Source organism: Aaosphaeria arxii (genome assembly GCF_010015735.1).
Source record: "Aaosphaeria arxii CBS 175.79 unplaced genomic scaffold BU24scaffold_5, whole genome shotgun sequence".
NCBI classification, from domain to species: Eukaryota; Fungi; Ascomycota; class Dothideomycetes; order Pleosporales; genus Aaosphaeria; species Aaosphaeria arxii.
This window is the reverse complement of record NW_022983478.1, coordinates 2,590,783-2,612,969: the sequence shown is the minus strand read 5'-3', so window position 1 is coordinate 2,612,969 and position 22,187 is coordinate 2,590,783. Positions and strand designations below refer to the sequence as shown.

The 22,187-nt window shown below is 48.4% G+C and overlaps 10 protein-coding genes across 10 annotated transcripts; 5 read left to right on the top strand and 5 right to left on the bottom strand.

The window, feature by feature from the left end:
• Positions 1-103: 103 nt before the first annotated feature.
• On the bottom strand, positions 104-943 carry BU24DRAFT_482593 (Phosphoenolpyruvate/pyruvate domain-containing protein; the record flags this gene model as incomplete). The annotated part of the gene is made up of 1 exon (XM_033533245.1): positions 104-943. The coding sequence occupies one exon, from the start codon at positions 941-943 to the stop codon at positions 104-106; it is 840 nt and encodes a 279-aa protein (XP_033383419.1).
• A 715-nt stretch (positions 944-1,658) lies between these two features.
• BU24DRAFT_482591 (uncharacterized protein) lies at positions 1,659-2,895 on the top strand (the record flags this gene model as incomplete). The annotated part of the gene is made up of 6 exons (XM_033533244.1): positions 1,659-1,840; positions 1,886-1,985; positions 2,037-2,105; positions 2,167-2,230; positions 2,278-2,795; positions 2,848-2,895. 6 exons carry the CDS (start codon positions 1,659-1,661, stop codon positions 2,893-2,895), a joined length of 981 nt encoding a protein of 326 aa, XP_033383418.1.
• Positions 2,896-3,436: 541 nt separating this feature from the next.
• On the top strand, positions 3,437-5,749 carry BU24DRAFT_482590 (uncharacterized protein; the record flags this gene model as incomplete). Its single annotated transcript, XM_033533243.1, has 3 exons — positions 3,437-3,823; positions 3,878-5,537; positions 5,595-5,749. The coding sequence occupies 3 exons, from the start codon at positions 3,437-3,439 to the stop codon at positions 5,747-5,749; spliced, it is 2,202 nt and encodes a 733-aa protein (XP_033383417.1).
• A 3,020-nt stretch (positions 5,750-8,769) lies between these two features.
• BU24DRAFT_423990 (FAD/NAD(P)-binding domain-containing protein) lies at positions 8,770-10,339 on the bottom strand. Its single transcript, XM_033528391.1, has one exon. It carries the CDS (start codon positions 10,132-10,134, stop codon positions 8,998-9,000), a length of 1,137 nt encoding a protein of 378 aa, XP_033383416.1. The 5' UTR covers positions 10,135-10,339; the 3' UTR covers positions 8,770-8,997.
• A 594-nt stretch (positions 10,340-10,933) lies between these two features.
• BU24DRAFT_423989 (uncharacterized protein) lies at positions 10,934-12,805 on the top strand. Its single transcript, XM_033528390.1, has 4 exons — positions 10,934-11,495; positions 11,567-11,637; positions 11,692-12,074; positions 12,132-12,805. The coding sequence occupies exons 1-4, from the start codon at positions 11,207-11,209 to the stop codon at positions 12,595-12,597; spliced, it is 1,209 nt and encodes a 402-aa protein (XP_033383415.1). The 5' UTR covers positions 10,934-11,206; the 3' UTR covers positions 12,598-12,805.
• BU24DRAFT_423988 (uncharacterized protein) lies at positions 12,786-13,397 on the bottom strand. The gene has a single exon (XM_033528389.1). The coding sequence runs from the start codon at positions 13,232-13,234 to the stop codon at positions 12,896-12,898; it is 339 nt and encodes a 112-aa protein (XP_033383414.1). The 5' UTR covers positions 13,235-13,397; the 3' UTR covers positions 12,786-12,895.
• Positions 13,398-13,801: 404 nt separating this feature from the next.
• On the top strand, positions 13,802-15,610 carry BU24DRAFT_463793 (cytochrome P450; the record flags this gene model as incomplete). The annotated part of the gene is made up of 4 exons (XM_033532163.1): positions 13,802-14,008; positions 14,107-14,323; positions 14,392-14,466; positions 14,544-15,610. The coding sequence occupies 4 exons, from the start codon at positions 13,802-13,804 to the stop codon at positions 15,608-15,610; spliced, it is 1,566 nt and encodes a 521-aa protein (XP_033383413.1).
• Positions 15,611-15,653: 43 nt separating this feature from the next.
• BU24DRAFT_493545 (S-adenosyl-L-methionine-dependent methyltransferase) lies at positions 15,654-16,849 on the bottom strand. Its single transcript, XM_033533978.1, has 3 exons — positions 16,670-16,849; positions 16,019-16,585; positions 15,654-15,930 (listed from the first exon to the last, which is right to left on the bottom strand). Exons 1-3 carry the CDS (start codon positions 16,839-16,841, stop codon positions 15,800-15,802), a joined length of 870 nt encoding a protein of 289 aa, XP_033383412.1. The 5' UTR covers positions 16,842-16,849; the 3' UTR covers positions 15,654-15,799.
• Positions 16,850-17,231: 382 nt separating this feature from the next.
• BU24DRAFT_423986 (S-adenosyl-L-methionine-dependent methyltransferase) lies at positions 17,232-18,361 on the bottom strand. The gene has a single exon (XM_033528388.1). The coding sequence runs from the start codon at positions 18,278-18,280 to the stop codon at positions 17,426-17,428; it is 855 nt and encodes a 284-aa protein (XP_033383411.1). The 5' UTR covers positions 18,281-18,361; the 3' UTR covers positions 17,232-17,425.
• Positions 18,362-19,175: 814 nt separating this feature from the next.
• On the top strand, positions 19,176-21,554 carry BU24DRAFT_451964 (MFS general substrate transporter; the record flags this gene model as incomplete). The annotated part of the gene is made up of 8 exons (XM_033531156.1): positions 19,176-19,361; positions 19,435-19,449; positions 19,520-19,715; positions 19,776-19,995; positions 20,090-20,440; positions 20,506-20,621; positions 20,681-20,938; positions 21,049-21,554. The coding sequence occupies 8 exons, from the start codon at positions 19,176-19,178 to the stop codon at positions 21,435-21,437; spliced, it is 1,731 nt and encodes a 576-aa protein (XP_033383410.1). The 3' UTR covers positions 21,438-21,554.
• Between the last annotated feature and the right edge of the window lie 633 nt (positions 21,555-22,187).

Sequence of the window (22,187 nt, the reverse complement as noted above, 5' to 3'; positions counted from 1 at the left end):
CAAATCAAAACATTGAAGCATTGTGCAAGAAAGCACATACCTTGGTGTGGAAATTGTGGCAATGGATATCATAATACATTCTATTTACATAAGACGGCCTCAACTAATTACTCGACGTGCTGCTGAGATTCTTGTTGATGTCCGCATATGTCTGTCCAAGCTTCTTCATACCAGCCTGCAACATGGCAGCATCAGCACCGCTCAACGACCAGCTTGCACCCATCTTGAACCACTTCTCCAACAAATCCACGCGAGGACCGATTCCACCGATACCAATTGGCTTGCCGGCCTTCTTTCCGGCGAGGACAATCTTAGTTACTGCGTCTTGATAGATTGGGTTGTCGTATTGTCCTGGAATACCAAGGTCGGTGCAGAGGTCATTTGAACCAATGAGGATGCCATCGACTCCATCGATGGCAAGGTACTCATCCACAAGTTCCACAGCAGCGGGGGTCTCAATCATTGGGATCAACATAGTCTGCTCATTCAAAGAAGCATTCTGCACCGCCGTTGAAACATGTTGGAATCGGAGGATTGGTTGGTTATTTGAGCATCCGCGCTGGCCAATTGGTGCGTACTTTCCGGCGCGAACCAAAGCGCGCACCTCTTCCACTGAATCTACGTGAGGCACGACGACTGCTGCCGCGCCGGAATCGAAAGCGCGGCTGATATGCCATGGTGATTGAGATGGAACGCGGACAATAGGTGACACACCAACGAAATTGCACGCTGAGCAGAGTTGGGCAACACTAGCGACGTCGAAGGATGTATGTTCCATATCGATGAAGAGACCGTGGATCCCGGCTTCCTTGCAGAACATAGCGATCTCGTTTCTTGTCGTGATCTTGGTTGACATTACTGGGCATACTTGGCCCGAGAGAATAATGGAGCGGAAAGGGTTGGCAACATCGATTGTTGCGGGCTTTTGTTGGATCGAACCCATTTTGTCGTGTGTTGGAAAATTTCAAACTTGGTTTATCGTTATGTCTTTTTGGTGACTGCAAGAAGCGTTCAAGAGATACGTTTGAAGAATGTTCACAATCTTATGAATTTTAATGGAAATTGTGTCTATGTGATTTTGTGCGTCTTAAATACACCTAATGATACAAATTCGGGATGCTGGTATGATTCATCGATCACATTTCGTCAAAGCATACCGGCCGAAAACGCATCGGTAGCAGTCCGATGCTGAACGGTGTGCGTAGTAAAACAGAAACACATGCGCTCCATTCTCTTTAATTACTCTTCTGTGGTAGTCCTTTACGATATTTTGAGTGGTGGAAGGTTCCTCGGGCGAGGTCCGAAAAACTGTACTATGATTCCGAACCCACCGAGTTGGCTACGAAATTGCAAGGCACATGTCATATCAAACACGCCGACTACGGCGCTAGAACTTTCGTGCAGTACAGATACGGGTTTAGTGCATGTTTCGCCATTGCTGACGCGGGGATAATGGCTTCAGCAACTGTTCACGCGGGGAAAGGAAGCGAGTCCGATTCTTATGCCGAAAATCCAACGTACATGAGGCAAGCTTGGGATCTGCTAATGCGTCCCAATTTGGTACTATCAAGCAGGAAAGAGTTATAGAAAGGCCATATAGTACGCCGACAGAACAGATCTTTTGGCACGAATAATTTTCTCCTTACGACGAAGCAACAATGGCATCAAAGAGCAGACCAAGTTTCAAGGATCTACCATTAGACAAGAATGGCCCAACAGGCAACGCTTGGGGTTTATGGGGTCCTGATGACCAACTCGGAACTCTCAATCTTCTCACAGATGAAATCGTCGGCCGTGCCGCGAAAGAAGAGATCCGCACTGGGGCAAGAATATCGCTAAAGTAAGATAATTTCACAGCAATGTCAATTGATACTTATGATACTAGTTGGTCATTGACCGGACCTTCGAACCCAAGATTCCCTCGCAAGATACTCGAAATAAAGACTACCAACAAGGCTCCGCTTAAGCATGCTCACGACGACGAAGTTAGTATACCACTAGGCCTAGATCTGCTAGATGCTAACATTTCATCAAAGTGGACATTCAATTCACAAGCATCATCGCAATGGGACGGATTCAGACACTATGCATATCAAAAGGAAGCGGTAATTATATTCTGATTCTAGTGATATTGCGAGAATCCAGCATTGACATTTTATCATACAGCTGTACTTCATGGGCCGAACAGCTGAAGAATTTGCCGCGTCCCCAGAGCCAAACGGTATCCAGCGTAAGTTTGCAACTCTCTCACTTGGTAACAAGCTAAGACCATATCAGATGTATCCAAAAAAGGCATTGCTGGCCGTGCTATTTTGGTAGACTGGTACTCCTGGGCTCAAAAGAAAGGCAAGAGTGTAGACGCGACATCCGACCAAGCAGTGCCATTTTCCGATATAGTCGAAGTCTTAAACCACCAAGGGATGTCTCTATCATCATTCCGACCTGGAGACATTGTATTCTTCCGACTTGGTTATATCGACCAGTACGAAAACATGAGCGACGAGAAGCGCAATACGCTTAACGAACGCTACAAGACGCAAAAGCCTGAGAACATCGGTATCCAAGCATCCAGAGAATTTCTGGAGTTTCTGTGGGAGAATCAAATCGCAGCGGTTGCAGGTGACTCACGTGCTTTCGAAGCTTGGCCATGCAAGGAGCTTGAGTGGCATCTTCATGAGTGGCTCCTTGCTGGATGGGGAATGCCGATTGGAGAATTGTTCGATCTCGAGGAGCTTAGTCGACAGTGCACTGCTCAGAACCGATACACCTTCTTTCTTTCTAGTTCGCCGATGAATGTTAGTGTTTGTGCAAAGTTATTGACGAGGCTGTGGCTAACAACACAATCAGGCGCCTGGAGCTGTAGCAAGTCCGCCGAATGCTCTTGCATTCTTCTGAATTATCATTCGATGGCAACTTCTAGTGCCTAAGATAACCAACTTTGGCATTGCTGCACGCACATGTACGACAAAATGTCCGACTTGTGTTCATAGATGTAAGACAAGGCGTCTCACCGCCCATGGCACCTAATGGGTTCGGATGTTGTCAATGAGCATGCACAGAAAGGATGATAGAAGCACAGAGACTTGGCCTTCGTCAGTTATATTACTACAATCAAGTTTTGTTGACATGAACTTCAGGTGTCATTATTAGGATTCTCAACTAATGATACGGAAAAGCAAAATGTAACTGTGAGCTAGCATCGACCTTGTGGTTTATTTCTAGAGTGGGCCCGCTGTTCTCGTTCTGGGTCCCTAATGACTTCGTCATAAATACGGCCAGCACTGCCCACTTCAGTACCGATGGTAGAACGCCGTGCCACCAGCCTGTACTAGGTACCGAACGCAAGGGATGGGGCACCGCATCTCGGCGCCGCCTTCTCACTACTATCAAGAACTGTTGATAGACTATGCTAAGGTCCATCATATAGCAACACAAAATGGAAACATCAAACCCCCACCAAGATGGACAGGATGAACAAAGCAAACCACAAGCTCAGCTTCGTCCTCATTTGCGCGACGGTTCAATCGAAGAACTTTCATCACGATCGCCTCGCACCGACAAGGCTGAAAGTTCTGGGCCAAACGTAGCTTCAAATCAGGATTTGGTTCTACGGAAGGGTTGGCCAAACCGTCCGAGGACTATCAAGTCTTCTCTCCTTTCATCGATTTCCAGTGCTATATTTGATATTTTCTTGGTTGCGTCGTCTACTGCCTTCCTCGCGCTTGCATTAATCGTCAAGAAAAATGATAAGGCCTATATCATGGACTTAAAAAAATTAGAGCAGAAGCAAATGCCTAAAATGATACTTGGAGCAATTAAATACGTACGAACTTCCGTGCAATACGCGATGCAAAGAGCTCTGCTTACAATGATCTAGGGCCCTACCCTGTTTCCCATTCTCTTCGCTTCGGTACTTGGGCGAATGACCCATACGATCCTCTGCTGGCGGCTTGTTAAGGGAGAGCGTATGGGAGTACTTGATACTCTTGCAGCTAGTACATCATTTACGAGCATTATCACAGCTCAAGCCCAGATGGGTAGACTGAACTACTTCGGAGTACTTTTGGTCGCTGTCTGGGCACTCTCTCCTTTAGGGGGCCAAGCAACGTTGAGACTCATGTCCATCGGCCCCAGAAAGACATCTACTTCTGAAACCATTAGCTACATGGTTCCTACTGGAAGCTTACAAGGCTATGAGATGACGAATGGGCCCTTGGTAATGGAGAAGGTCAATTTATTATTCATGAGCACGCTCATTGAATCGTCGATCCGCTTTAGCAGTCGTTCCCATTCTGGCCCATGGGAAGACCCTTACCAGAATACGAGAATCATAAAGGCACCATTCTTTGGGACCAGAAATTCTTCCAATATTGATGAAGACAATTGGTACAATTCCACTGGAAGCAGTCAATCTTCATCATACTATTCTCTGATAGGCATACCCAGAAAAAAGACTGAATTAATACACAACGAACGTTCGTATGATCTCTCCCGTATTCATTCCTCTTACTGGGATCTAAATTGCTCCACTTCAAGTCCCACTGCAAACAATAGCAGCATTAATAATGCAAAAGTCTCTGATATTGTCGAAATCAGAGGGACTGGAGCAACCATCCGATATAGCAACAGCTCTTTGACGGAAAGAATAGGAGTGGTTCCTGAAAACCTAAGGCCCTTCAAGTTCTTTTACTCTCCGGCTTACAATATCTCCAGTGGGCAAAACACTCTTTCTTGTGAAGTAAGAAGTGCTTATATCGAATCGGACATAAAATGCAATATATTTACGTGCGAAACCATTCGAGCCCAGCCGTCTCAGTTAGACCATCATCCCTTAGCGTGGACGCTCCTCGATTTACGTCCTGGCTACTGGCCATTCTTCCTTAACAGTTTCATCGGCAGTATTAGAGGCAAAGAAAATGAACCGTCACTTATCGATCATTACATTGCGAACCCAGAGTTTGCCTCAGCGGGTACATCTATGACTGGAGCTAATAGTATCTCCCCAGAGGAGTACTCTGTTCGCTTGGGTCAGCTATTGAACACGTACTTTTATTTCCTAAACGGCATGTCGACGCTACCCCTAAGCCAACCCAATCCAATGGAGGAATTCGAGGATGGTACCTACATTGATAACAACCAATCCTTCATACCGATTTCCGAACCCGCAAGTCCTCAGGATAACTTTGGTCGGAACGGACCAGCAATACGTTTATGGGAGACAGAAAGAATTCTCGAGGCGGAGGTTGATAGCATAGCCGCGCATCAGGGCTGGATCTCAATACTAGCCACAATCTCATCCCTTCTCATTTTAGCTAGTCTCATCACACCAATCATCCAGACCTTCTTTCTCCACGGACCCGATGTTATGATGAACATATCTAGTCTTGCGAGCAATGACACCCATTTGAAGTTGCCAGTTAATGGGAGCCATTTGAATGCTGCAGAAAGAGCAAAATTATTACAAGATGTAAAGGTTAACTTTGGAGACGTTGAACCAGAGAAGGAGGTCGGAAGACTTGCTATAGGCTCTATACAAGGTAATGATAAGGTTGATATTGCTGATTGTAGGAAGGGACGCTTGTACGATTGACCAGGTGTTGTTGAGATAATTTGCTCTAAAGGTATTATTACTACTATATTGAAGGTCAAGGTTGAATATTTGCGAGTCATCTCCTACCTGCTAGAAGCATCCAAAGTCGACCTATCCAAGAGCGCTATCGCTATTCGAAATCTCGCTACATTCCTGTGAAGAACCCCATGGATGAATGAATTTATGACAATTATGACAACAGATGTGCCCTGAATAAACGGGATCTTGTTAGCTTACAGGGATAAACCTTCTTGGCATTTAGTACATCGCCGTGCTTTTCGATTTCCTTCTTTACTAGTTGAACAATCAGCGTTGTATTGTAACGAGAACTCAACAGAGCCGAACTTGACTACACTGAACTTTATATGACGGAACAGAATTAGACAAAAGGGGATATTTCAACCGAAAGAACAGAGCAAAGAAGCTTGAGCCATACCAAAATTAAAACAAGCACTGGGTTATCGTGCGATCCAGTTACAAATCTAGGCGCAGGTACCAAGTCACTGTCAGCGCACACGCCCGCTTTTACAAGCCTATCATTCGACACAGGCTCGCTGACACGCTCGTGAGCTCCTTGAGCATCGAGGTACATACTGCAGACATGGGAAGAGTTGTGTATGCGAATACGTTCCAACTACGCGCGTAGTCTTGTGGTACAGCAAAGACGACAAGCACTCCAGTAGATGGAGAACATCAGTCATGGGTCTTCAGAAGTTCATGAATGCTTACCACACCAAAGCAAGATCCTAAGGAGACATGGGGTGCACAGCGGTCGGGTCGAAGAGGTGTAATGAGTTATCCTAGAGGCATAATGAGTCCTCTCTAAGGTAAGTCCTCCTATAGAGAGAAATCTTAAAATAAAAAGGAAATAATCTTATATAGGATATAACTAGTAATTTATAGCTACTCTAATTCTCTTAGTTATTTTACTTTAACTTTCTACTTAAACTTTAAATTCTAATTTTCCTAACTATATATTATAAAATGTACTTTAATATCTAATACTATAACTATGAAAATATTAAAAGAATAATATATATAAATAAATAGTTCAATTTATAGTGCTATCTGGTTCCCTTTCGGGTCTATGAACACTTCCCCTACGTTATTGTGTCTAGTAGGGCAAACGTGATGCCTCCAATAGGGGAGGTATCTAAAAACCCCTACTTCCTACGTGTCCCTGGGTGCCTTCTGCTCATGCTTCTTCCTGCTATTGTACTGTGTTGCCATGTGAGGGCTTGGCGGAGTTTAGGTTGGCGTTTTGTGGGCTTTGTGGAATGGCGCCCACTTCTCCATGTCTACTCCTTCGTCTTCCTTTGCAATGCGGAAGTATTCCAGCACGTGTGTGTCCAGGAGCCATCTACCCGCCATCCAGGCGGTGTCTTTGCTTGTCAAGAGACGGTCCGTCCTAGTAGTACCTGCTCGTTCGAGCAGTTTTAGCCTCGCGTGAGAGGTGTCCTTGCAGTAGTCTCTTAAGTGGGTGAGTGTCTGTCTATTATGCTTGCAGGTGCATGTGGGTAGTATGTCTGGTACCCTAGCGTTTGCTAGCCATGCCCTGGTACCGAGTACTTCTGTGCGTAGGAGAAGAATAGACGTTGCCACGTGCTTTGGTGCATTATCATACAGGTGGAGTGGCTGGCTTTCCCATGGGTCCTTCCATGTGGGTGCGGTGCGGTGGGGCTTGCGCCTTTCCGCCTCCCACCTGTCTCTCCATTGCTCGGTATGCTCCTCTCCTATTTGCTTGACGGCTTGGATCTGTCCGTCCCGTCGTTCTTGTCTTTGCGTGGCTCGGCGTCGCTCTATGATCTTGTCTCCTCTCTCCCGCATGCTGTTATGGGGGCATTTGGTTGGGCCGTGTGTTTGGTTTACGAGCCGGAGGGAGAGATCGCTCGAACCTGCGATTCGACGGTCCAATAGCACTGCCGGCACGCACTGCTCAAAGAGCGCGACTGCTTGGGTGAGGCACACGAGGATGAGTATGAGACTCGTAGCGGACGAGGACAAATCTGCAGAATGTAAAGACCGCATTACTTCCATAATGTGCGGCAATAACTGCGAGCTGTGGCGCAGCATCCCATCAAGCGTGATCGGTGATTTGTAAAGTGTGCGAGAAAGATCTTCGAGCTGCGTAGTCCAGTATTGTGCGCCATCCGTTGCCGAGTTGGGCGTACTGGCTGTCTGACTGAATTCACTATTGGAGTCCTGATAGCTTTGCGATGCTGTGGATGAAGATGCGTTGAAAAGCTGCGTTGTCTGGAGCCGTAGCTGCTGTTGGGGTTGGATGTGCGCATGAGACGTTGTCGGTGAAGAGCGCGAAGATGGAGCGGCAAGTCGAGGGAAGGCGAGATTGAGCGCATCATCCCCTACTTCGAAGTACACGTCGTCCATGTCGGAAAAGTCCAGGTCATCAGATGCGAAGAGGGGTGCGTCAAACCCCAGGTTGTCTAACTCGTTACTGGTATTGTCTAGCATCTCCAAATGGCTAACTGCATCCCAATCCTGAGGTTGACGTTGCTGGGGTTGGGTAGCAACCGCTAATGCATCGAGAGCACTATTCGCACTCGACTTTCGCCGCTTGCTCACGCCATCTGAAGGTGTGCGGCCCATGTTGGATTCGCTATAGTGACATGTCTTGTGTCCGCGCCGACAACGTTGGCACCCTGATATCTCGCCCGTGCAGCGAACCTGTGTGCGAGTGCAAACAACCGTCAACACTTGTACTACATTTATCTAATTTCGAATTTGACTTACATACCTTTGAAGAATGGCAGTTATCGCACGCAATCCGCTTCTTTCGAATCATGGTGGGCGGCACGCTTGTCGGCGAGTCAGAGCCCTGGTTCCCAGAGAATGGTAACATTCCCAACCCAATAGTGACTTCTACTACTGGGGCCCTCGGTGCTGTTCAGTGCTGGTGGTAACGACCAATTTTGAGGCCAGGTTACCGCTGCTGTTTTAAACAACAACGATCAGCGTCAGGCAACGGACATAGCAGGACTAAGGCAGGGTTTATTGGGGATGAAATATATTGGGTTAGAAAAAACGGCCCCATGCAGCCACCCGCAGCCATCGACGCAAGGGGCTTATCGCTGGAATAAGAAGTATCTGTAACCTTGAACGATATATCATGAAGGACGGAGTCTGATTAAAGGTCACAACAAAATATATATATTGATTCAGCATAGCATATATTAAATGTTGCCAGGACCCTGGATAGCATTATACGGCCCGGTGAGCAAGTGACGTAGATCTGCGAAGGGTTTAGACATGTTTGCCTTCTTTATGTATCATCGGCATCTTGGAACCCGCGTTCCACAATCATTGGCAAAGATACCATAGGGTATCTCTACCGACATCCAGTCTACGAACACGTCTTCAGGATCCTATTGTATGTCCCTTTCCAAATCTTACCCCTGCGTGGTAGTGCCCTTCAACTTCAGGCCCTGTGCCCACTTCTCAGCCTCATCGAACATATCGGGATCATACAACCAGCGTAGCTCGCCGCCCTCGCCACGCGTTAACGACGTGTCAGTCCAGATAGCGTTCGGGGGCAGCTTAGCCTTCTCTGCTTCGGGCAGTCGCTTTGCATTCATTTGCTGCGTCAAGTCAAGGATCTTTTGAACGCGCTTCTGTCGGTACGATTGCCACAGCGCGGCAGCTTTATCAAGAGAAACTTGGGGCGACAGCTTCGAGAGGAGGGATGCCAAGGCGCAGACATCTTCAATTGCCTGATTAGCACCCTGGCCGACCGTAGGCGGTATAGCGTGAGCTGCATCCCCAACTAGAATGATGCGCTTCGATTCCGACAACCAAGACGATAATGGAGGCAGGCTGTAGAAGGCCCAACATCCCATCCTGTCCAATGACATGGCTTCTAGCGCTGACTGTACAATGTCGGGCCAATCGGTCTGGTTCTCGTGAATCATATCATAGAGCTTCTGCTGATCTTTACGCAGACAGTTCCAATCATCTGTTTCTGGAAACCGTCGCTGCGCCCCAACATAGAGCTCAGAGCCATCTGGTTTCTGCGGCACAAGCAAAAAGCCTCCTGGCTTGCCCACAGCAATCGCGGGCAAGCCATATTCGTCGGGAATGCGGAGCTGTGATCGCTGCACGACGCAGCTGATGCCTAGGATACCTGCATATTTGGGTTTTACCTCTGGTAAAAAGGTCGAACGCACCATAGAATGAATGCCATCGGCCCCAATCAAGAGCGAGGCCGAATCTTTCTGACCATTCGTGAAGGTGAACCCGACCTTAGAATTGGGGTCCGGACCATCGTAGTCAACCGTGGCCAAGGCACTGTCAAAATGGACGGGAATGCTGCGTTCCCGTAGCATTACGAGCAGCTCATCAAGCAACTCTTTGCGCATGATACGCATGGCCTGATAGCCATAGATGACCTTGGAGCCAAAGTAGTAAATGTCGGTAGTCTTATCCTTGTCATCCTTGAAGTAGAGCTTATCGAACTGCAGAGCCTTACCGCGTAAACGCTCGTAGGCTCCAAGGCTGTCGAGTGCGCGTAGGGCATTCGGAGAAAGCATGAGCCCCCCGCCCGGATTGTAGTTCTCAGAGCGTGCTTCATAGACTCTAGACGGTATTTTGAGGCGATGCAAAGCAAGCGCAAGGGTAAAGCCCTGTCGAGCAGTGTGAGCCGCATTCGAAAGAGGGTGCTGCTAACATTTACGGCTAAACCTCCTCCAATAATGGCCACCTCGACAGGAGGGGCTGTAAGCGTCATGATGAGGAGAAAGGAAGGCGACACAAGCGAGACAAGGAGTAGAAGTAGGCGATACTTGGGTTCTTGTAAGCTGCACATTCGTAACCAGTGGACTTCAGACAGGACATGGAACTGTTTATGGCCGACCAATAAGAGACCATCTCGGTGTGAGAGGGATATATACACGGTATTAAAGGTGCTTCCGACGTTGGATTTGGGGGCCAGCCTTGCTGTTCTACGCCGCTTAACCTCGCCGAGTCCCCCGCCATCCAAGGTTACACAGATCCGAACCTTGTCCACCGACCTCGCCGAGTGTCTGAATCTCGAAGGGTACACTATGTATTGTGATGCTAAGGTGGTCATAGCCGAAATTTCATTAAGATAATGCTGCTTATTTTCTATCTCATCAATTCATATTTTTAGTTGGGCGCGTAGATATCCTTCGACAGGTGGGCAGAGAAAGCCCTTTTGAGGGACGCATGCATCGGCGTCTTCTTCTAGATACGTCCTTCTTCTAGGTATCGGTATCGCCGATGTCCAGTCGTGATCTCGTACACTTCCAATTGACTCGCTCTGGCTGACCACCATCTTTGATTTAGTGGGTTGCTATTCGCTACATGCAAGCAATTGCTGCCTTCCTGTAAGACAAATATCATTCGCTACCTGTAGACTGGGAAAGATTAATTTCCATTCAATACAAAAGAGACCGACCAGAGAGTTGGAACCCCGCCTTCCACCGATGCGAGATAGTATTCTGGGGTGCTTTCTCCCCATATCCCGCCATCTTGCTCACTATTTTACCCCCTCTGGACGAAGATCGCTAGTTTGATTGGACTTTGTTCTTTTCTCAATCACTGGAAGCCCCCTATGCCTTGCGAGTCGCAATTGTATCAACCATGAGCGGCACAGCTCCACCACCATCAGGCAGCGGGAATGCAGTGCCTCCCAAAAATCCGCTGATGTTTCCTCCGCCGGGAGGCTGGATCAACCCTTCTGAGGCTCCCATGCACCACAAGGCTGTTCTTCTTGTTGGACCCGTCACCGCATTCTATATCTTGGATTTAATAGCACTGGGTTTTCGAGTCTGGGCGAGGTACATCAAGAAAGTTTCCTGGCGTCTCTCTGATTATGCTATCTTCATTGCCGCTATCTTTGGAACGGGCTATATGGCAATCATCTGGCTAGGCAAGTCTCCACGTATTGGAGTCGAATCGCTTCGTTCTCAGTCGTTGTGGTATGCTGACTTCTTCGCTCAGTGGCCGATCGTGGCGCTATTGGCTACCCTATCATCCAAGTTGCTCCTCATGAGCGGTCACTCATCCGCAAGGTAAACCAGTCTATTTCTGTCCCAATGATGCGAGCTTTGCTGATCGTCATAAAGGCATTTTTTGCAGCCTGGCTTCTGCAATCCTGGGCCAACTCGTTTGTTCGCCTCTCCATTCTCGATTTCCTCCTGCAAGTCTTCTTCCCCGTCAAGAGGTTCTGCATCGCCATCTATTTGTTTCAAGCGGCGACCGTGGCCTACCTGGTTGCGTGCACAATCGCCTTTTTTGCCACCTGCCGCCCTTTTCGGTACAACTGGGCGCTCACTCCAGATGTGCCCCAGCATTGCGGCAACCTCAAACTCAAATTCCTTCTCAGCGCCATCTTCAACCTTATCCTCGATGTTTGTATCCTTATTCTCCCCATGCCTATGCTCTGGACTTTGCATGTGAGCACACGCAAGAAGGTTGCCATAACCTTTGTCTTCGGCCTCGGTATTTTGTCAGTACCCCAAAATAGAAGTCATCGTTTCGGCTAGAGGTCTAACCAGTGACTCAGTGTCTGCTTCGCCACGGCATGGCGGACATACCACGTGGTTGAATTCAGCAAGCCCAAGAACCAGATGAACTTCACTGTGGAAGTTGTCGAGGATGCTCTGTGGTCTGGACTTGAAATTACTCTTGGGATCATCAACGCATGCCTCCCCGTGATACCGCCCGCAGCCCAGCGCGTCCTCAATGCTCCATACCTCCAACTCATCAGTTTCTCGACGAGCCGCTTTTCAAAGAAGTCCAAGACGTCCACAGCGTACAGCGCTACATCCAGTCACTCGCGCTTCTCACCATGGGCTCGTCTTAGTAGCTCAAAGGACGAATCGAAGGCCGGTATCGAGCGCGAAGTGGGATATTCGGTCGACACCGAGTCAAACGCTAGTCATCGCATTCCTATGGAGAGCATGGGAACAACCACAAAGCTAGCGGGCCAAAACCCTATGACATATCATGATCCTCTAAAGAATCACTAAAGCCACGGAAGTGGGCTTTGATTCCGAGTTTCATTCAACAGCTCGTCTGGTCAAGATTGGAAGGCTGATAAGTACAATGTCCGAGCCGAAAATCGACTGAAAGGGGGAAATACTGATGATGTTTTTGGGACCTTTTGTAGATAGCTGCGTCGGGTCAAATGCCCTACTATATTGATGTAGTTATTCCAGGATGTATTACTTAGTTATTGGAATCGAAGATGCGAGAGAAGTGAATAAGTGTATGATGTGAAGCTAAGATGCTCAGTTTTGTCACCCAGTGACGGTATACACATGTTCATCATTCTTCATCATCTACTATGTACATCTGGATCTTTTCCATGTCCAAAAACGTCTTATCGTGCGCTTCGAGCTTCGCCTTGTTCTCCGGAGTCCCAGTAATTTCCCTGAGCTTCAAAAATGCCGCCTTGTCCTTGAACTCCAAAAATCCGATTCCATCGTATTTAGCGTCCGCCGGGCCTTTAGCTTGTTTTGGATATTGGTGAGAGTGATTTTGAGGGTAGTCATCGCCGGCAATCTCCTTCAGCAGATTGATGTGGTGAACGTCCCATTGCTCCTTGAATTCCTCGAGGGAGATAGAGGGCGCCTTAACGGCGAGTAGGTAGACTCTGAAGACCATTGTGTTGATGAAGCGCTTGCGACGTTGGTTGTTGACCTAAAAGTACGCCTTTGCTGTGTAGTGGTTGCGTTTTATGTCGAGCTACGGTCTTTAAGGTTATGAGACGAAAAAAGAATGGACTTGAGTGCTCCTAGTTGAATTGAATGGAGGAAATCACTTTTGGTCGATACAATCTATTACCCAAGACCAGCGCAATAGCTCGAGATAAGCTAGCAAATAGGGTTCCGACCCAATGCGACGACGGGGCTGTATGATCAGCGTGGATCAAGACTAGGTGTCGGTATCGCACAACAATTTAGCAAGGTGACCATGGGCTCGGACAGGTGTGGCTCGTTCACCGATGCCATGATCCGCCGATGCCGAGAGTGCCGGCTGTGTGATCCTTTCAATCGGCGACAGGGCACAGGGTTTGGGGGTCATTGTCGATCGTGGGGGCTAAACATTGCAATTGTCCAGCAAAGCTCACAATGAGTTGGTCATAAACGACATAGGTGACAGATGTGAGCAAAAGCGGACTGAACTTTGGGAAGAGAAAGCTCATACCAGGTGAAACGATTCACTATAAAAATGGCGTACGAAAACTTCTTATTTTTCATCGCTCTTGCGGGCGTGCTATTGATTTCCTGGCTGGGCCGGTGGATCTCATCGCGAAGTAAGTTTGCTGGACTTCCACGAGTCGGGATTGACCCAGGCTTCTTGGGACTTCGGACTCGAGCCGCCAAAGATGAGTTCTTCGCGAAAGGGCAACAGCTATTGGAGCATGGCTATGCAAAGGTTCGATAACTTCGATTTTCTGCTGATTCCCCTTATCGATGAGCATTGCAAAGTGATAGAAGTTTCCGTTCGTTGTTGACTTGAAAACGATCGAACAGAACAAGGACACACCCTACGTGATCCACACATGCGACAACGAGCGACTGGTCATTCCCGATAGATTCATCGAGGAGCTGAAAAACCTACCAGAGACTCAACTTAGCTTCAAAGAAGAGCTTCTGGATCGGTTCATGGGAAAATATACGAAACTGGACGCTGTTCGTGGAACGAACATACACCGCGACATTGTCCGGTTTCAATTGACCAAGAGTCTGGGTACGCAATTTCAAGTGCAAAAGAATGCGTTTTAGGGACGGAGAACAAGCTGACAGCAACATCATTAGGGAATTTGTTACCGCATATGAAAGAGGAGGCAGAACTCTCATTAAAGAATGGCCTCAATAATTGTGGCTTCGAAGGTACGTTTCGCTTTCGTCAAGCTTAGAATTACCAAAGGCAAAAAAAAAGGAAGACTGCTGACGAACCACTTCTGTAGATTTCACCCCAATCAAGGCCTCTTCACTTCTTCTCGCAGCAATTGGCCAGATCACCTCCCGTCGAGTGATCGACGATCCTCTCATCTGCCGCGACCCAATATGGCTCAAGACCATCATAGGCTTCACCGCTTCCGTGGCCACGTTCTGCATAACAATGAGGAATATCTCGCCTACTCTGCGTCCCATCGCTAGGTACACGTTACCATGTGGCAGGAAGCTGCGCTCTGACATCGCAGAAGTAACCAAATTTCTGACTCCTGTCATTGTAAGCCGTCAGCGACAAAATATGGACGATAAGTCTGCAGTGCGCGAAAACGAACAACCGCAGGACTTTGTGCAATGGCTCTCTGAATCTACCAACGGGAAAGGTGATGACCCAGAGGCAATCATCATGAAGATTCTTTTTCTGATTGTTGCCGCAATCTACACAAGTGCAATCACAGCTATACACGCTCTCTATGATCTTTGCGCCCACCCAAATTTGGTGGAGGAGTTGCGTGAAGAGGCAATCAAAGAGCTTGGTGCCAATGGCTGGACCCAAGCCTCATTGCTAAAACTGGGTAAGATGGAGAGCTTCCTCAAAGAGAGCGGCCGCACGAACTCTGCCGGAATCGTTTCCTTCCAGCGTTTAGTGCTATCTCCAATCCCACTCTCAAACGGCTTTATCATTCCAAAAGGGACGCACATTTGCGCAGCCTCCGACGCCCGTTCCCGTGATCCCTCGTTCTACGTATCACCATTGGAGTTCCGGCCGATGCGCTTCTATTCTTCTCCTACTACAAAAATTGAAAGCTTTGGCGAAGTACACGCCACCAATCTCTTTACTTCCGTCGCTGCGGGTGACTCCTGGTTCGGGAGTGGCCGACAGGCGTGCCCAGGGCGATGGTATGCCAGTGCACAGATCAAGCTGGTGCTTTGTCTATTGTTGACTGAGTACGATTTCAAATTTCCAAACGGGCAAACTGAAAGGCCGAAGAACTGGGTAAAAGATGAGAAGACTGGCCCTAACATGGAGCAAATGATCTTATTTAGACGGCGAAAGGCTGAGAGTGGGAATGTAGTCTGAGAAGTAAAGATATATGATTAAGCATGCTGAGATTGTAATGGCTGAAAAATGATATTGACTGAAGTCTTCCTAGGAATTGTATATAGTGTGTTGCGACATGATTGGTGAAATATAAGTCTCAGAGAGCAATCTCTCTCGAGCTGACATCGCTCTTGGGGAATGGGCAGTCCCTTAAGGAGCGCTTCATTTTTACTCTGGCTTGCGACCCCATACTACTTTTAGTGGGTACACCGCTCCTTTCTCCAGAACTTCCTTCTCTATGTCGGCCACTAGTGTCTCGTATCTTTCAGTTGGCAACGGTTGTTTCTCGGGTGGGAATTCTGTGGATACAGTTGATCAGCAAAGTTCTATCCACATAGCCAGCTCAGATACTCCTAAGAAGTGAATATAAAAATGCTGAATGCTTACTTTGTGCGAACCTAGACAAGCCCTGTACTGCGACGCCGCAGCTTTCTGCTCCCTCCTTCGCCAGCTTTTCATTGATGTTGGTTGCACCCAGATTAAGAATGACGTCTTCCTCTTCAACATCCGTAAAGCCCGCCTGCTCCAATAAGCCCTTGATCGTTCTGCCAAGGTGCCACTCAGCGCCGACCGCCCCTGCAATAGCTCGCATAAGCTTAAGCATGTCGCTGTATGCTGGCGTTCGTTCTTCATTCACAATATCGGATGGGAAATCCATGGTTCCTTCGCTGACCTGAACCCAACCACCGGGCTTGACTATCGAGTACAGATGGGAGATGGAGGCAGCGGGGTTGGGGCCCGCCCCAAGAAGGGTTAGGCGTTGATGAACGAGGTCAAATCGGCCTTGCGAGGACTCTGGCCATTGAGTCTTGATGTCTTGAACAGCAAACGTCACGTTTGGGGGAACCGATTGCGGAAAAGGTGCTGGGTTGAGATCTGTGCCAACAAATTCGTGGGCAGCGGCAGACAGAGCTGGAGGCGGCAAGGATGAGGCGAGATCCAGGAGCCAGGTTCCTGGATTCAAATGATAAGGAAGCTAACTCGAAAAGAAGTAGCCCCGCGGGGCAACCAGATGAGCATTAAGGTTACTGTACTTACCATCAGCAGTCCCACTGTCTAGAAACTTGCCCGGCCGAGAAAAATCTACGGGCGCTCGAACGAGCTTGCCGCCCATGGCATCTTTAGCAATGAAATGATTGCTGGCTAGCCGTTTGCGCTCCCCCTCGCTTTCCATCCAGTACTTGCTTTCTTGTTGGTGTTGGTTGGCCATTGCGATCGGTTGTACGGCGGAAGAAAAAAATAAGCATAGGAACGGATTCAGTCGATAAAAACTGAAGATTTCGAGGTTGAAGGACTGGCTGGATTGGGCAACTGAATCACGAGAGATGCACACGAACGTAAGAAGCCTCCGTTTCGGTCCGGTCCCATAGATACCCTCGGTTTCGCCGATGCCGAAGGTCGGGATGTGTTTATCGGGGAGCGCCAGTATTTTCCGGTCGGGCATCTACGGTTGGCCAAGTATGAGGTATCACTATCCCGTCAACAACATGATACATGATGCACGAAAAATTGAGGTACGACGATTCCGTTTGAGCGTGCCATTGGGAACTGAAGTATGATTAGTACTATCGAATTATTTGCTCCTCTGTGCTGCCACTTCCGCACCTCCCTGGCTGCACACGCATTCATTCACAAGTAGTAGCTTCTCTAAGACACGTGATACTACTACATCCACGCGTACGCGGAGGAGAAAACACTTTGGCCAAATCCGCATAGACTTTGATCAGCAAGGACTCAATGGCAGCCGATCAACGTCTCCTCTTCTTCGTCCTGTGTGGACACGCTCAAGCCCCTCTATTTAGTAGCCAAGAGGATATAGGCCTGGAACTTGATGCCCCCATTTTGCTCAACTTCTTCCTTTACGGACTGCTTGACGGAATCGACCCACCTAGACTCCTCCTCCTCTGTGTACCCTTCGCGGGCCTTGGCCATCATGGGACCCGACATGAGCGTAGTAAGACCACCGATATTCTCATCGTCGGAGACGACCAACTCCCTCTCGACTAGTGTTACGTTGTCCTTGGTGAAGCCATTTTCCTCGACTACTCTCTCTAGCACACCCTCTTCGTAGAACTCCGGGCTCGGTGTAGGCATGAGTGGCAGGTCCGGGCGAATCTTCTTCTGCGCGGCGTGCACAATAAACATTGGTGCGAAGCGGCGCCAGCAGGTAACAATGGCGAGACCACCTGGGCGGAGGGTACGGTATGTCTCGCGGACGGCATCAGCGGGGCGCACAAAGGTGAAGATGCTAAAATTGTCAATCGAGTGGGTAAAGTAATTGTCAGGCACCGATGACAGGTCTTGCGAATCGAGCTCCTTGCACTCGACGTGGGGTAGCGGAGAGGCAACGAGGGAATCTCGCGCCCCAGAGACCATCATCGGGACGTTGTCTGAAACTAGCACCTCCTTTGGAAGCTGCTCTTTGGGGAGTTTGGCAACGAGCGCCGCAGCACCGATACCAGGCCCAGCGGCGGTATCGTGAACGACGGAGTCTGGGCCAATAGGGTGGGCGGACGTCTGGACATTTTGGGAGATGACCTCGGCAAGAATGTTGAGAGTTGAGTGACCCGTCTGCCGAGCATAAATGCTGGCGAACTTGGAGAAATAGTCAGGAAGCGGTAGGTGCGGGTGTTGAGGCTGTGAAGTCATCTTGGATACGAGGGCCGGTTGATTCTCAATCAAGCGTACTGTTGACAGTCGAGTGAAAGGCTTCTTTGTTGAGAATTGCTGATACGATTCGATGATTGTTATTCTTAATCTATGGAGGTACTGATATATATACGCCAAGATCGTGCACGGATCCTCTCTGGTGAATAGGCTTCTGTCCCGTGCCACATTTCCATGCCGTGCCACATGAAGAGTCTGTTGGCTTGGAGAAGGCTGGGAACTACTGTAGTAGGCAATAACGCTCCAATTGCGGCAAGAGTGAATTCGGGAGAAGAATAATGGAGGAAGCTATCACCGTAACGATCGTTGCAGCCGACGTGGCTAGGTATGTTCCTATATGTCTATACTATTGTTCCGAGTGGCATCCACGCCAAACCGGTCAATCTTTCATACACCAACAGGCAGCAGTGTCCTGCAGCTCCTTATGTGTCGCCGATGTCCGAGTTGGGGGCCAATACCTAGCAAAGTCTCGATTGAGCCTACGTAGATTGGAATCGCATGTACTCAAATACATGTATACCTACCTAGGTAAGTGAACGCCTAACATGCAGGGTCAGCCTAGTTCGAAAGCATAGTTCGGCGCGCCAACCTCGCCGACTGTGCCGACCTCACCGACCTGGCCAAACCTTCATCTCCTACTGGACGGGCCGACTCCCCCAGAGATGGCTGTCCCGACGGGTTTGTGGCGGACACTATTATAGGCATTCGTATTCGGAGGCTAAGGTTGGTGCGTAAAACCTGGGGTAAGTAAGGTAAGGCAGGACGTTTGCGACCGTTTCTCTTATCCCTGTAACTCTGCCGAAGCCACATTTTTTGCTTTGCTCTTTCAACCAAACCACTACCACTTTTTTTTTGGTTCTCGTCAACAGCTTACAGAATGTCGTTCGACGAAAGTAAGACGCAAACGAGCGCAGACGTGACTAACCCTGAATCATCGCCTGTCGTTCCATCAGCATCCTCTTCGCTCAAGGAAAAGGACAAATCTAAAACATCGAAGACGGAGTATCCTCAGGGATGGAAGCTGTGGCTCGTTTACATCGCGACACTTTTGACCATGTTTCTTGTGGGTTTTGTACCTATCCCCATCTCATACGGAGTAGAAATAATAATAATAATGCTTGGATTGTTCGATCCAGGTACCGCTAGATATGGTGCGTCACATCTCAAGCCACCGCGTCCGATGGCGCTCGCTTAAGACAACCTGCTCACTGATCCGCTTAGACCATCATAGCAACTGCCATTCCAAAAATCACGCAAGAATTCAAGAGTCTCGATGAAGCCGGCTGGTACGGTTCGGCTTTCTTCCTCACGTTGGCGGTCCTCCAGTCGCCTTGGGGGAAAATCTACAAGTACTATCCGACTATGATTGCATATTTGGCGTCGGTATTCGTATTTGAACTTGGCAGTCTTATTTGTGGTTCGTAAACAAGTCCTCATGACGACGCCAAAATAGTACATTACGATTCATGTTTGGCAGGTGTCGCGCAGAATAGCCAGATGCTCATCGCAGGTCGTGTTATCACGGGCACTGGAGGCGCAGGAATAACGATCGGCACCTATGTTATCATTTCCCATCTCGTACCGCCCTCCAAAGCACCTGCTTTCATTGGCGGTATAGGCGCTGCGTTCAGCATTGCGAGCGTTGCCGGACCTCTCATTGGAGGAGCATTCACTGGACAAGTCTCATGGCGGTGGTGGTACGTTCTCTTTCTGCTTGCTTGCTTTGAAGCGCTCGCGCCCTTTGTCATTTGCGTGATATACCGTTATGCTAAGCTAATTCATGCTCAATAGTTTCTATATCAATCTTCCCATCGGCGGGGCGGCGACCCTTATTTTCTTCGCTCTTTTCCCAAAACCTACGACGCCCCTCCCGCAAGCAACATTGAAAGAAAAGCTACTTCAGCTAGATTTGCCCGGAATGACTTTGGCAGTCGCATCCGTCATCTGTTACTTCCTTGCCCTAGAGTGGGGCGGCATATCAAAAGCTTGGGGTGATGCAGATGTGGTCGGTACACTTGTCGGCAGTGTCCTACTCATGACCGCCTTTGGCGTCGTGCAGGGGGTCTCTGATCAGCGAGCATCCATCATTCCACGAATTCTTGCACAGCGCCATGTCGCTGGCGGTTCGGCCTTCATGTTCTTGTGAGCAACCCGATTGACTTCCAATCCAAACTCTTTAACGACGTCGACTAATTGGTTGGAAACAGGCTGAGCTGCGCCAACTTTTTAATGATCTATAACCTGCCCTTGTATTTTCAATCTGTGAAGGGCTCTAGCCCAACACGTAGTGGCATCCAGGTACTTCCACTCATTGTCTCGGCATGTAAGCTACCTCTTACGCGATCATTACATTTTGTTGTTCAATGGCCAACCTACGCATAGCTGTCTTCGTCGTACTCAGCGGAATTCTCTTCACCAAGTTTCGATTTTACCAAGTTTACCTTCTCATCGGGGCAAGCTTCACCGCCATTGGCGCTGGTTTGCTCTATACTCTCAAGACAGACTCTTACGCTAGAGAGTACATCGGCTTCCAGTTTGTAGTTGGATTCGGCAATGGTGTTTGCCAGCAGATTCCTCTCACAGTCGTGCAGGCATTCTCTAAGCCAGAAGACTTGGCTCTATCGATGTCAACTGTTCTTTGTAAGTCAAACGCAGGAAACAGATCGGTACTGTACATAATTAGCGCCATCGTCTAAAAGCCGAGTGCGCCACAGAAGCTCATAGCCAAATGCTGACATCCTCCACAACAGTCTTCCAGCTGCTTTCGGGAGCATTAGCCGTAGCTGCAGCCCAGTCCGTCTTCATCAATCGCCTACTGGCCACTGCTTCCGATCGACTTCCCGCTGTCAGTCGCATGACTATTATCTCGACCGGCGCCACTGACCTCGGGCGCGTGTTTACTGATGACCAAATGCCGGCTATACGCGAGAGCTATCTAGATGGGCTACGAGCCGCTTGGGCAATGGCCATTGCATTTGCCGGCGTCGCACTCTTGACTGGACTGACGCTAGGATTCAAAAGGATTGATAAGTCTCCGCAGGGCGCACAGGGCGGAGATAAGGAAACAGACGTGGAGAAGGTGGAGGAAGGTAAAACAGGCGAGATCAAGAATGAAGAGAAAGACATTCCTGCGGCCTAGTCTATGAAGGGTCGTTACCATGTCAAGAAAATGCGCTTGCAATTAGCGCCGAGTACATAGTCAGAGTAATATCTACATAATACCAGCAATCATACTTTGAGTACCAGTTCAGTAACGCTAATAATCTAGTAGACGAGACTCGAGGGTTATTCCCTCCATCGAATGTCTTGAGTAAAACGAAGACGAGGAGAAGAGAAATGGGGATAATGCCCCACTAGTAGGCGTCTGAATAATCTTAAATACAGAAACACATTCCGATGTTTGCGCGCAGTCCGTCCAATTCTCCATTCTTGAGTCATTCCAACAATGCGACGTGAACGTATTCTGAATACTCACAGCCATTTAGATATTGGGATCAGTTCCCGGTAGTGGTCGACTGAACTGAGATTGAATGAATTTCTCAATTTCAGGGCTAAATTGATGTGGCTTTGAGACTAGAATGTTTGGCGTCTTTTACACTGAGATGGGTGGTCCTGAAATGTTTCTGTAGGGTGCTGCGCGGCAGAAAATTTTCCAAGGGAATTAAAAAGCAGATGATTTTGGATAATTGTTGTACAGATGTAAAAAGCAGCCTAACAGGCTGTTTAAATAGTAAAGGCATAAGGATGATTCCTCTTCCTGGTTCGTGTAGAAGAGTTATATCTATAGTTACTAAGCTTGATAGTTAGTCTCAAATGATAGTGCTTTAGAGCCCAACCCACGATAAAAGCAATCACGTGAGAAGCATTTTTTAGTATTGAACCTGAGCCT